The sequence below is a fragment of the Sinocyclocheilus anshuiensis genome, unplaced genomic scaffold (assembly GCF_001515605.1).
Source record: "Sinocyclocheilus anshuiensis isolate Anshui unplaced genomic scaffold, SAMN03320099.WGS_v1.1 scaffold832, whole genome shotgun sequence".
Classification (NCBI taxonomy): Eukaryota; Metazoa; Chordata; class Actinopteri; order Cypriniformes; family Cyprinidae; genus Sinocyclocheilus; species Sinocyclocheilus anshuiensis.
In genome coordinates, this window is record NW_015549602.1 from 54886 (window position 1) to 69929 (window position 15044).

Sequence of the window (15044 nt, forward strand, 5' to 3'; positions counted from 1 at the left end):
CTGCTCTGAGGCCCTTCCTTCAGGGCGCAGGCTGTGTATACCGCTGGCTAAAAATAACCTATATAAAAGATCATTTGTACCATTGGCGGTGACTGTTTTAAACCAAATTCTTAATTGAGGTATTATCATGAAGTATCTTTATGGGTAGGTGTGTGTACACATGTGTATGCATATGTGTGGGCATACATATATATATTGTATTGTATTAATTTTTTATTTATTTATTTATTTATTTTTATTATGTGATATGTGAATGTATAGTATTATCTGTTAGGATGTATTTTCTATGCCAGTGTCAAAGATGAATTTCTGTTCAGGAAATCTGTACAGACAATAAAGTTAAACTAAACTAAACTAAACTACACAGGCTTAGTAGGCTACTCACTTAATGTGAAAACTGGCATCTTCCATCAGTCACGATTTTTTGGATGTTGGGTGATATGGATGTCACTTTAATCCGCAGACAGTTCGTTGCAGATAAGACACACCGGCTTTGCAGTTACAAAACTAGGTAGGATGACTGTATAGTTGTCTTTCCATTCTTCTTTGACTTTGTACGTCCTATTTTCGCTGTCAACTTTCCTCTTTAGACTCTTTGATAGTGCCATTTTCTTTCACCAGCTAGCTTGAATGTTAACATCACTCTGCACACGACATAATAGTGTACCTTCAGCACACAAACAATTTTTAAAAATGCAGTTTAGTACGTGAGGATGCCAAGGAATAATTCTGAGTGTAAAAGTAGGCTACGTCAAATAATTATTACAATAAGTTAGGCTCCATTGTGTAACAAGCAAATTAAAATGATACACATTTATTATTCACAATATGGAAAGAGGAAATAAAACATAGTTTGTTAAGAGCATGACTCAAACATGCCATTAATGGGTTATTCAAGCCTCTTTTATTTTTTAAGTTATTTTTATCCATTCCACATCTCCCACATATGTGTTTTAGCAAGGCGGTCTGTGTAGCAAGTTGGTGAATGAAGATACTTGCCAGGTTACGTGTCACTACTCTGCTTTATTAATTTATCCAGTGTAAAACACGGACACCGCCACACAAATGTGGCTTTTTGTTAATGACTGTCCTACTACAGGATTTAACACAGAGTAACAGCTCACTACCAGTTACAAAAGACACTGTAACAGTCTGTCACAGGAAATTCTAGTTGCATTTTATCATCAATTCATTTCTTAAATTATCCTTTGACTATGTTCTTGCCCACCATCTAGTGGCGAATTTTTGTTTTTGGCCCGATGCCAAACTTACTTGCAGACCCCTGGCCAAAAATGCACTAAAATTGTAAAGTCAAGGTGCATTAACTTGCTCTCAGTAGTCTATTCATAAGATTCTATATTTGAATCAGTTTCAGGATTATTTTGAAAAAGGGATTTTGTTTATTTTAACAGCTTCTGAAGCTACCAAGAGTTCAAATATGCAGTTCTGTAGCTACATGTTTGAAACAAATCCCACTTTCAATATTATTTGCTCTTCAGACATTGTTCTTTAAATACAATAAGTATCAGCTGTATGCAAAGTGACCAGATTTGGCTTTCATCCATTCATTAAAAATGGGGGAAAAAAAAAAAAGGACACTGAGTCGCATTGGGCTCCCCATATCTCTGGGATTGAACTATGCAAGACCTTAAAAATGAAGATTACAAAAGGAAAGTTTATTAAGAACCAGAATTTAAAATGATATCGATATATCTTTCATATTTCTTGAGTTGCAGGCACCCAGACTTTGGAAAAAAATAAATAAGGTACGCAGACAGGTCTGTTCTATGCAACTGTTTTGATAGAAGGAAACAAGATACATTTCTAGTTTCAATATTATTTGTTCTTCAGACATGTCTCTAAAAAAAGAAAAAGTATCAGCTGAATGTGAAGTGACTCACATTTGGTTTTTGACCAGTGAAAATGTGTGCAATTTAACAATTTACTCCTGGAGCCATATTGATGCTGCTATCTTTCTAAAGTTATTTTTACCCCCCTGTAATTTGGCTCTGAATCTCAGGTGAAAGTTGTAATTTTGAAAATCAGTTATTGATTTATGAATTTTTAGACTGACATACAGAATCCCAGAACTGGCAGCGGCAGATGTAAGAATGAAGTTATGCAAATAAATATGTAATTTGATCACTTGACTGGGTCAGCAAGAATAAAAGCTGCCTCAAATCACTGTGAAACCAGTTAATGACAACTCCTTTTATGTCATCAAACAAGTTATGGGGATTTTTAATCATTAATCATGAATTGAGAAATCGCATTTTCCCTTTTAAAGGTGCAATGTGTAATATTTTTGAGAATCTGTTTGCAGAAATGCAATATAACATACAAAACTATATTTTCAGTGGTGTATAAATACCTTACAAAATTCACCGTTATGTTTTAATTACCTTAGAATAAGCCATTTCTATCTACATACACCGCGGGTCCCCCTCCATGGTTAAGTCGCCATTTTGCGCCACCATGTTTCTACAGTAGCCCTAAACGGACAAACTACTCTACAGACCGTGTTTTGTCACTGTTGTTCTTCTTCGTTTCTTCTTCGTGTTTTTAGAGGCAGCTTGCATCATCGCTATGTTGAATATGCACGAAGAAGTAGTAGTAGTAGTCTATGTGTGGTTTATTAGAAGCAGAGGTCGTTCGTAGAAGTAAAAAAAGAGTAAGAAATATTTGAACAAATAGAGGACCACTTGTATTATTTTGCACAAAAGCCGACAGAGCGTCAATCTTCATCATCAAAGAAGCGAAAATATGAAGCAGGCAGACGAAGTCGGGACAGACGACGGCAGAAAACCAGAATAAACATCGGTGTGGCTTTTCCCAGATGGAAGGCGCTGATGCAGGAAAAATGTTTTCAAAGTTGAAGAAGAAGCTGCCTGTTTTCTGTTGGACCAGTAAGTTAGTCCAACTTTAGCAATGTAAGTGAAATCTGTTGTTTGATAGCTTTAGCTACAAGATGGGCATAATCACTGAGAGAAGTAACGTTTTTTTCCTTGCCTAAGTAGAAAAATAATTAATTTAGATTGCAATTTCATGTAACAGGATCGTGTGCCTTTCAATTGACCAATAATGGTAATTTTCAGAATTTGCATAAATGGAGTGTAACTTGTTTGTTGGTATGCGTAACTTGATCATTCACAGTGTAAATGCCTTTTGCAAACGTTCCATCATAATATATAACATATCGGTTTACTAAATAATTAATTATGTATAATTTCTTAATTTATCTTTGTAAAGAAACCTCAACGCTAGACTGGCTACTCTCTGCTGTCTCAGATGACTACATCTTTGTCCTGTGTTGGCAACCGTAGCTTCTCAAGGGGAGGGGCGGGGCGGGGCGGGGGAGAGGCTAATCGTTTATTGCAATTCGCAACATCACCGCTAGATGCCGCTAAAATCTACACACTGCACCTATAACATATAAGAGGTCATGTAAAAACATACTGAACTTTTCAGAACTCAAAACATCCTTGCTGAAACTGCTTTTATTGGAACCAAGCTGTCAAAACGACTCACTTTCAACTTCCGGGTGGTTATTACATAATAGAGATGAATACATGAGCAAAAGACTGCCTGCACAGCACATCATGCACATATATTTTGTTAGTGTTCGAAGATGAGTAGTTTTTGAGAAGGTATATGGTCTATAATTACCAGTATTTTTACTCTTCGTATTCCCAAGTCATTTGAAGTTCTATATTCGGGGGATACCCCTGATGGGGTTTAAGATATTATTGTTAACAAGTAAAAAGGCTGTGACCCAGAAATTGTACAAATATCTATCAATGACTGTCTACACTGCACAATGAACCTCTTATTTACATTATGTTTGCACTGTGTTAGTTATGATCAAAGCATTTGTGAGAGTGCAAAAATTGAGTTGCAGTGGTGAGACAACTGCATTCATGCGCTCAAGAGACATGACTGTGATCGGCTACAATGCTCAGAGCTGCAACCTTTGATGCAGCGGCAGTAGTTCAAAATATAATGCTATAAAATATTTTATATATATTTTATAACAAATATAATAATTTTTTTCATGATTAGTTAATCTCAGCAGCTCTAATAGTGTAATATAGTAAAAGTTTTCAAAAGTGTTATTCATAATTATTTCACAGTGGCCCTCCAGGAACAGGTTTGGACACCCCTTCTAAAGAGTGTTGAATTAGTTTGAATGTCAGTGTGTTAATAAAACAATAAATAAATAAAAATACTCACAACGGACCCTGAACTTCTCCCCTGAGCTGGCCTGTGATCCAGTCTGAGAGCTGGAGTTACTGGAGCCAGACGAACTCCCACTACCTGGTCTAGATGAGAGCTGTTCAACCCGCTCCCACAACAGCCGTGGCTCCATGTTACTAAGAGGAAGAGAGGTCAAAAGACAAAATTACTGACATTTTCCTGAGAAATATAAACTTTTACATGTAATGTTAGAGGTGAATATTCTACATATAAATTATGTTAAAGATCACACATTCCAGCATTCCTCTGTCCAGCTTGGTTGTTATGCAGCCCAGTTTGTAGTGGAGAATCTCGACGGGACAACACAGGAGATCTGGACACTGTTCTTACTGGCACCTTGCAAGAAAGTAAGAAGAGGATCTTGTCAATATTAAATACATATTATTATATTACATTTGATTTTAAAGCAACTAGCACAAATTATTACTTGTATAGAAACAAGTAGCACTATAAGAGATCAAGCAGTTTTAAAAAGTGGAGAAAACGTGGTTTGTTTATTTTTAACACCATGCCAGATTCTGTGGCTATTTTAATGGCAAGAAAATTTCATGGTAAAACTAAATCAGGTTTTTACAATCTATTTCTTGTTAAAAATTCTAAAACTATATTTGGTTTCCAGTAGTGCTGTCAATTGATAAAAAAAAATGTATAAAAAAAAAACTAATTAATTGCACATTTTTCTGAAATTAATCGAGATTAATCCCACCTAGCAAAGTTTTTAAATATACTTTTATATTTCAATAATTTCACATTCAATCTTCAAATTAATACACTGCACAATGAACCTCTTATTTACATTATGTTTGCACTGTGTTAGTTATGATCAAAGCATTTGTGAGAGTGCAAAAATTGAGTTGCAGTGGTGAGACAACTGCATTCATGCGCTCAAGAGACATGACTGTGATCGGCTACAATGCTCAGAGCTGCAACCTTTGATGCAGCGGCAGTAGTTCAAAATATAATGCTATAAAATATTTTATATATATTTTATAACAAATATAATAATTTTTTTCATGATTAGTTAATCTCAGCAGCTCTAATAGTGTAATATAGTAAAAGTTTTCAAAAGTGTTATTCATAATTATTTCACAGTGGCCCTCCAGGAACAGGTTTGGACACCCCTTCTAAAGAGTGTTGAATTAGTTTGAATGTCAGTGTGTTAATAAAACAATAAATAAATAAAAATACTCACAACGGACCCTGAACTTCTCCCCTGAGCTGGCCTGTGATCCAGTCTGAGAGCTGGAGTTACTGGAGCCAGACGAACTCCCACTACCTGGTCTAGATGAGAGCTGTTCAACCCGCTCCCACAACAGCCGTGGCTCCATGTTACTAAGAGGAAGAGAGGTCAAAAGACAAAATTACTGACATTTTCCTGAGAAATATAAACTTTTACATGTAATGTTAGAGGTGAATATTCTACATATAAATTATGTTAAAGATCACACATTCCAGCATTCCTCTGTCCAGCTTGGTTGTTATGCAGCCCAGTTTGTAGTGGAGAATCTCGACGGGACAACACAGGAGATCTGGACACTGTTCTTACTGGCACCTTGCAAGAAAGTAAGAAGAGGATCTTGTCAATATTAAATACATATTATTATATTACATTTGATTTTAAAGCAACTAGCACAAATTATTACTTGTATAGAAACAAGTAGCACTATAAGAGATCAAGCAGTTTTAAAAAGTGGAGAAAACGTGGTTTGTTTATTTTTAACACCATGCCAGATTCTGTGGCTATTTTAATGGCAAGAAAATTTCATGGTAAAACTAAATCAGGTTTTTACAATCTATTTCTTGTTAAAAATTCTAAAACTATATTTGGTTTCCAGTAGTGCTGTCAATTGATAAAAAAAAATGTATAAAAAAAAAACTAATTAATTGCACATTTTTCTGAAATTAATCGAGATTAATCCCACCTAGCAAAGTTTTTAAATATACTTTTATATTTCAATAATTTCACATTCAATCTTCAAATTAAAGTTGAAACAACATACAGTATATTTTTAATATTTGTTTTTATAACTGAAGGCGAGTATCACTGATACCAATACTGTCTCTATGAAATTGTTTTTTCTCCCTAATATTTAACTATAGACCAGAGCCATTCAACATTACTGTATAATTGAGAGCTATCATTTTTAACATTTATTAGACTTTAAAAAATAACAACTTCTAATTTAAGTGAACTTAAAACAATCATTACATAAACCCATTATAATAAATGTCATATTTAGCTACCTCTGCCCTTTAGCAGGTAAGAAATATACAGAAATTGAATAGTTATCAAACACTAAATTCTAAATTAAATAGAGATGAATCTTTAAAGGTACAAAAGTTATTGATTTCCTCTTTTTATTTTTTGTTCTTTGAATAACAGACATCACAGCAGCTGTGTTATTAGGTTATTTTGGCTGCTTTAAGAGCTGCCGCTGCTGAACATGATGTGGAACTGACACGCATCGTATTTTCTCACTACTCATTACCTTTTCTGACGCACTTCAAGTCTAAAAGTCTCTGCTAATGAGCTGACGAGTTGAATAGGGTGTGTTAGATGAAGGAGACAGTGCTGGGGTGCTCCAGGACACTTTTGAAAACCACTTACATGCAGTTTTAAGGCAGGTTTAATTGCCTTTTTAGTAACTTCATGACTTTTTCAGGAAAATGTCATGAAATTTCAGGAAAATTAGTTTTTACTGACATATGGCCTGACAACATCTCATCTGACCGCAGTTCACTGTTGTTCTACTGAAGCTCCCTCGTCACGTGTACCTTTTCCACACTTGTTTGACTAGTTGGAGTGTGCGTCTGAAAAGTCTACCATTTGATGTGGTTGTAAAGATGTTCTGCATCTAAATAAACGCAATTCTTGTCAAGAAAAAAAAAAGACAGAAGCAGCAGTTGTGAGTGGTGTGGCCAACCTTAGCTCCGACCCCGCATTAATTGCTATAAATATTTTAAACGTGTTAAACTGAAAGAATTAATCGCATGTGTTAACGCGTTAATTTTGACACCCCTACTTTCCAGATTTCATGGTAAACAGACCATGAAAGTAAAACGTTTTTTTTTCACATAAAAACATTAATCATGCACATACGGTCACATTAAATATGGTCAATGGCAGATCAACCACACTTGCTTGACTCATAAGAACAAACCTCATTTGTTCTAGCGGACACAAACTTGCTTGTGTGACCTTCGAGAATAAACCGTGGTGGCTCTTGTGCGTCAAGCAAACACATTTGAGCCACATTATTATTATACTGTCTATATGTGAAAAAAAGTGTAAAAAAAAATGTGTTCATCATACAAAGTGATCATGTCTTTTAAGTAGACTTGGATTAAAGCACTCGATTCATATTCATTCTTCTATTATGTCTTTAGGAACTTTTTGAAGCTTGAAAGTTTTGGTTGAATGGACTTTGAATGGAGAGACAGAAATGTCTCAGGTTTCATTAAAATTAGGGATGCTCCTATCGATCGGCTGGAGATCGGTATCGGCCGATAATCATATTTTATGACTCGATCGGTACTCACCAACTTGGCCGATCTCAGGAACCGATTGCAATTTGATGACATCAACGCGTGACAACGTACATGATGCGTGGGGACATGAATGATTTGGCGCCGCAGTCATGTCATTGACGGTGTGGCAATGCTATGACGTTTCGAGAAACAATGAAAAATTCGCTGTTTGTCATGTATGTTTTTGCATGATTCATCTACACAGCAGATTGTGTGATGTTAGAGCTGATCTGCGCCTCACTGCACGCGTCTGCGGTGCATTATGGCTCCATGGCCACCGGAGCTGATCGCGGCCACTCTAGTCAGTGCTTGTGTTTATCAGCCAGCCGCGGCACGTTTCTGAAGCGGCTCTCCACGCTGCTTGGTTAAAAATAGTCTTTTGTGAGTTGTCACAGCGTGAAGGACGGAACAAAAACAGAGGTTTCCCCAGTAACCGCTGTACACAAAGCAGCACTGAGCTCACAAACGCTGCTTTATCAGGCATATAACATGCAAGATGAAATGAAAATGACAGACATTTTTCTAAAGATAGTCTTCCTTCAGAAATACAGTGATATAAAAACACTCACACCTCGTTTTGATTTTTAAACGTGCAGTACGTGCTCATGTTTATTCAACGAAGCCTTTTGAAAAATCAGTCAGTTTTGATATTGTGGTGAGCACCACAAATAAATAAATGTATGGGAAACACATACCACAGCACAACCCCCTGAGCCCAACTTCAGTCTACTCATCACCTTAACTTTAACAACCAGCACAACTGGTACTAATCGTGACGCAAGTAGACATTGATTGGCCAAACCCATATGAAAACGCCCTCACCCGCCATGGTTTAAATGCCGTGTAAACATACTGTAAACATTGTGTCAACTTATTTTGCAAGTATGGAGAACAGCGACCTTCCCGTTCTTTCAATTGCTTTACGTAGCCTATATGTCGACATTTCATGTCCATTATTGTGAAACCCGCGAGACAACAAAAACACTGCTCCGATCACAGCGTATAAAGCTTGAAGCATCAGAATCGGTATCGGTATCGGCCGATCACCATGACAAGAAATCGGTACTCAGTATTGGCTGCAAAAATCCTGATCGAAGCATCCCTAATTAAAATATCTTCATTTGACTTTTGAAAAGGAAAAAAAAAATCTTATGGGTATGGAATGACATGAAGGTGAGTAACTGATCACACAATTTTCATTTTTTTGGGTGAACTATCCATTTAAAGGTATTAAAACAAGATTTTAGCCTATACAATTCCAGAGTTATGGGTGAAAACATAAATGTACTCATAGTGCCACTTAGTATCAGACAGATGTCTCTAAAAATTAATCAATGGTCCCTTTTCTTACCCTCGGGGGCACCTCTTCATCAAGGGTCTGCTCAGGGGCCTCGTCGCCCCTGGATTGAGAAAGACGTTGAGAGTGGTCAGGGTATGAAGGGTGCACTGGGTGGTGCTGGTGAGAGGAGTCCTGAGAGCGAAGATGAAGCTGTGCAAAACTAGGAACAGGATCACTGAAGGACTGGGAGTGAGACACAGGGGGTGCAGATGAGTTGCTCTTTAGAGCAGCTAAGTGAGACCACTGGACCTTTCGGGGAGGGGAAGAGAACAACAGGAAAGAGTGACATGGAGGGTAGACACACTAAGTAATCAAGGAGTAAACAAATACAGATGATAAGGATGATGCAGACTGTGAAAGATGAGAGAGACTATTAATTCACAGATGACAGCAGGGTTATGTCACCCAGAAGCTTTGAGCAGTTCAGTTTCATTCACATTCACATGGTTTGTTCACATGTCATGACATGTCTTGTCATGAGTCTTATGCTGTGTTCCAGACAACTCGAAATTCAGATTTTTCCCACTTTCTACTTTGAAATAACATCTGGAACACCACTTAAAGGGGTCATCGGATGCCCATTTTCCTTGTTGAATCAAGTTGATATGATTCTTTAGGGTCTTAATGAAAATTCTGTAACATAGTTTGGTTAAAATTTCTCAATGGTAGTGTAAAACAACACCCTTTTTACCCTGTCAAAAACAGCTTTTTTCAGAGCAAGTCGTTTTGTAGCATTTTCCTTTAAATGCAAATGAGCTCTGCTGACCCCGCCCCTCTCTTCCGAGCCGCTCTCTGAGGGACTGTTTACTTTAGCTGCATTCATCGTGAAACTTGCTAATTAGCACATTATTAGGAAAGGAGATTTGCAAAGATTCATTAAAAAACCTCACTTCTTCTGTTGGTGAAGCTGGATCACGAATGATTCGCGCGAACATAGACGCATTTAGGTAGATCGGGGGAGCATTCCCTTCAAAAACAAACGTAATCCACTGCGTCTTCAGCGGCTCAGATGTCAGGAGTAAATGACGACTGCTATGTTCATTATTACATCCAACAACAGAACACCTCAATCACTTAGGAGACATTCTTGTCTACATTTGCTCCGGCAGTGAAACAATGGCGGACTGATGACAGCTCACTCAGGCGGGTCTAAGGTAAGACGCCAGTCCAGTCTGTGCTGAAACGCTACTGTCAATCAAACTATCGTGGGAGGGGCCTGTTTTTGTGATGTCACACAGACAGGCATCTGAGATCGGCTCGATTTGAGAAAGGGGAAATGATTTAACGAGATAAAAAAAAAAAAAAACACTGGGTAGATTTTTATCTTTATAGGGTGGTTGTGTACACACATTTCAGTTCAAACAACTTGTAAAAGTGCATGTAGCATCCGATGACCCCTTTAAAGTCGGATATCCAACCTGTGAACTCGGGGTAGATCGATCAACCCCGACCTCAGCAAGATGCGCCATTTGACGTCACTGCTTCCAACTAACATGTCTGGAACTACTTTATGTCAAACTTAAAAACATTAGACATTAAGATTATAAAAAGATACCTTAATTGTAGCTTTTCGTCAACTGTTTTCAAAATGAAATTTTGTGTTAATATTTTTTCTGTTTCTGACGAGACCACGTGGTCATTATGTTAACATGATTGACTCAAACTCACTGATGTTTGAATTGGGACATTTCAACATGGATATTCCCTCTTCCGACCTTGTCTGGAACACAGGTGACACAGTAAGCATTACTAGGGGTGGGAGAAAAAAGCTGATTCTCCGATGCATTGTGATTTTCTCTTTAAATGTTTCTGAGCTTTTATTTTTATGTGCAATGTCTTGTGTGTGCTAGAGACAGTCATATTCTTCTTGCTGCCAATTACACACTGTAGCAGCTGGACCAATCAGACACACAATTATTTGTTATATTTAATGAACAATCCAACAGACCCCCTCACCCAGCGACAAAATTAGGTAAGCTAACACCCAAAATCAGAACATGGGCCAGTTGTATAAACAGCCCCTATTCTAAGACTGTCTTAACAACTGGTTTGATCAACTAGCAGTTAGGCAAGGGGTAATCAGTTTCACTTTTTGGATTCAAATTGCAGATCAATCATAGAATCGAATCAAATTGAATCCAGAATCGGAACTGGATCGGATTGTGAGGTGTCTAAAGATTCCCACCCCTAGCCATGACGTTGTGTTTACTCCTCTAAGAAAAAGACATGCTGTATAAAACAAACACACAAAGTAACTGAACTGAGACAAAGGTATTAAAATGGTACCCCTTATGATTCGACAATTACACTTATAGGTTTAAAAAAAATTGAATATCTTTCTTACAATTGTTAAACAGAGACAGAGAGACAGAGATGGGAGGAGAAATAGGAAAAACAGGAGTGAGTTCTCTCAGGTTACTTGTGGTTCCATAGGCCTGTGCATGCCTGAGGACTCAGTGGAATTTCCATTGGAGTACCGTTCAGATCCTTGTGGCAAAGGAGACTGCTTGGGTGGAGCAGCATGAGAGGTGCCCTGAAGATTCTTACGATACCTCTCATCAGCCTGGGAGAGGGACAAACAGGGCGAGAAAAAAAAAAAAAAAAAACAGGATCAGCAGGTATCAAGGCAACACCCAGATAGCAATGGTGACATTGATACAATGTTAAGTTTTTATCCAAACCAACATTTTGGTTGAGATTGATATTTCAGTGTTTAAAGTATGGTGGATCAGCATTGAAATTTTGATGAAAGTCGACAGCACACATGGGTAAAGACAGTGACATTGAACTAACAGTGATTTGTAGTTGATTAGCACAAGATCATGCAGGCATGTATCTCTGCAGAACACTAGTGGGTGTCTCTCAATCAGTGGGGCGTGTCAAACCATGATGGGCATTTTCAACTGCTTTAGCCGATTTGCTCTAATCGACTAGGGTCTTGGTTTAGGGGTGGGTCTTCATGATTTTAGTAAATCTATTAAAAAAAAAAAAACAAGTGTAGTTTGAAAATGCACACTGATTGGTAAACACCCATTTTGGTTCTGCATGTGCACTTCTCAGTAATCTAATTGATGCTTCCTTATTAGAAAGAAAACAAAGGTGCATCCTATACAGAATTCTTGTTTGTTTAACCACCTGACATGCATGACTTCTCTGGGCTTCAAACAATGGTGCATCTATCTTATTATTTCTCCGGTCCTTTGTTTTGCATGCTTGTTACTTGCATTTGATTTATTGTTACTGAATCTAATAGGATACATTAAGTTATTAAAGTGTTTGAATAAACTATACATTTTTCTAAATTCTTAAAACGTGCATGCATCTTGCTTTAGTAATATTTATTAGGAATTTTCTGATGAAAGTTCCAACAATATTTAACAGATTTCTTGAAGTGCATGAACATTCTTCATGACATGAACATGAGCAAGAATATCATAGTTATATACACATAGCCCATGTATTGATCTATTACGCAATGCTTGCAGAGCACCTTGCATTCTTTCCTTTAGTAGGAGTGAAGGCAGATGAGGATGGACAATTAAAAAAAAAAAAAAAAAGAAAAACTTTATTGTAGCTCACTCAGACACTAAAATATAAAATACATTAGATCTTTTGAAAATTAAGGGTAATTTTCCCCAAAACTGAGGACTCGTCGTCTTAAAGATTCAAGGAAAATTCTCCGTTTCTTTTTTTATGTAGTCAAGTTTGACAATCACAGTCAATCTGCCAAAGGTTGTTTTTTGGTTGTTAGTTTGGATCTCAGTTACTAGACTGTTGCAGCACTTAAAAGAAGTGTGAGAAACTAATTTTACCCTCACAAGGTTTTGAGAACCAGACATTACAGAAAGACAGGAAGTACAAAAATAACAATAAATACTACTCACACTAAGTACAAATAATGTTTGATACTATTTGTACAGACTTGTAGTTATTTGCACCTCAGTGTGCAAATAGTCACTGCAAAAGTCATGACAAAAAAAAACATACTTTTTTGTTTTGTGTCTGTGCAGCTAATTTTGAACATAAAAATATGTGGGTCTAATAAAAATAGATGGGAATTATTACATTTCTCTTCATTTATATTTAACCTGATAATGGTGACATTTGATTATACATTGAGTTGTAGTTGAAAGGATCGTCACCTGTCCTGGGACTTGAAGCTATCCTGTGCCTTATCTCCTGCTCCCTGATAACTGCTTAAACATGTAATCAATCATTCATAATCATTCAGAAAGTGACAGACATGGCTATTTTGTGATATTTAAAAAGAGTAAGGCCTACATAAGATGAACTTGCTGCTTTAACCTGTTAAGTGTCAGCCGTTACATAATTTATTGCCTTTTTACTCTATCAAAAATGTTAGTAATCACCCTAAGTTAGATATCATTGGAAAGCTTAAAACCTCAAAATTCATCCTGTGAAAACAATTTTGAAATCGGACATTGCAATTACCTCCCCCTAAGTGGGTGGTGTCAAGTGTCATATTACAAAATGTATTAACAGTATTTTACAATCAAAACTTTTATAATCTTGAAAAAATACATATTGTTTATATTATTTGTGACAGAAGTAATATTGACAGAGAAAGGTAGACATTTGTGACAGAAAAATGCATTAAAAAAATTTCAATTTCAAATTTCAGTTGGGGTGTCACCAGGTGGTTGTTTGTGGTATAACGGCCTAAATAAAATCTCACGGGAACCTCAATTTTTTTTATATCAACTTCAAATTTGGAATATAACTTACTTAGACATAAGGCTTTAATTTTATAGCAATTTTTGTGTAAAACCTGTTATGAAAAATATTTATTTTATATAAAATAAAATACAAATTTTACAGTGCATTTTCTTTACAATAAAATTAAACTTCTATAATTTTTTGATACTTTCATATTTTGAAATGATTCCACTTCTACAATAAAATGTATTCTTCTTTAAAAAGAGTCCAACCTTGGGTCTGTATTCCAAAGCGTTCATTAATTATAAGAATTTAAGTTTGAATAATGCACTTTCACGTCTACGTTTAAAAATGGGGGGTGACAGTTAAGAGGTTAAAGAAACTGTCATTAACATTCTTGAATGTGACTATGTATGACAACTGAATTGACTTGTTCTTAAGTAACATCATACTTTCTTTTTCAGATGTCAGAGAACCCAAAGGAAAAGAGGCAGTAGACTGATGCAAGCCATATTTTGAAAACTTGAACCACTGGACCACTTGTTGTAATGACATCAGACTTCTGAAAGTAATGTTATTTCTAAAGGATGTAATGCTTTTGTCCTTTTTGCCCCACTCTCTCTCTTTTTTTAAGCATTTTTTTTCTGTCTTTTTGTCATTGTGTTAAAACTGTCAAATAAAATAAATTGACTCAACTGCTGGAAAGGTGTCATTCATGTTTCAAAAGGTTTTCCCCAAATTTTGAAATGGTCAGAAATATTAATGTTGTTTCAACATTAACTTGGTACATCAGATGGCAACATTATTTTATGTTGACATTTCAGTTGTATTTTCAATGTTCCAACAAACATTGATCAAACGATATTACCAATGAGTTTTTGTTAATTTCAATATTGATTCAATGGCAGTGATGCAGAATCAACATTATAGTGTAACATTGATTAACTGACATTACCATTGATTCTTTTTTGATAATTTCAGTGTTGATTCAACAGCAGTGATGTAGAATCAGCCATAGTGTAACATTGATTCAATTGACTTTAAAACATTTTTTAAATCTCACCAACTTATTGCAGGTACAAAAGTGATATTGAACCAACATCACTTCATAACGTTGATTCAATTACATTTTTATTGATTTTCTGTTGAAATCTCAATCTTCTTTCAACATTAATTGTGGGTGCAAAAGTGATATTAACCTAACACCACTTTGTAATGTTAATTAAATGTCGTTGGTGTTGACGTG

General features: G+C 36.2%; 1 protein-coding gene across 4 annotated transcripts in view; it reads right to left on the minus strand.

Annotated features, from left to right (window-relative positions):
• Positions 1 to 15044, minus strand: part of LOC107658686 (mitogen-activated protein kinase kinase kinase kinase 4-like) — a 128622-nt gene that overhangs the window by 36260 nt on the left and 77318 nt on the right. For all 4 annotated transcript variants that reach the window (XM_016447337.1, XM_016447336.1, XM_016447335.1 and 1 more), the window contains 4 exons: positions 11541 to 11684; positions 9134 to 9370; positions 5703 to 5806; positions 5447 to 5586 (listed from right to left, as the gene is read on the minus strand). In XM_016447337.1, the coding sequence (XP_016302823.1) occupies positions 5447 to 5586; positions 5703 to 5806; positions 9134 to 9370; positions 11541 to 11684 (625 nt within the window). The remainder of the gene's footprint in view (positions 1 to 5446; positions 5587 to 5702; positions 5807 to 9133; positions 9371 to 11540; positions 11685 to 15044) is intronic.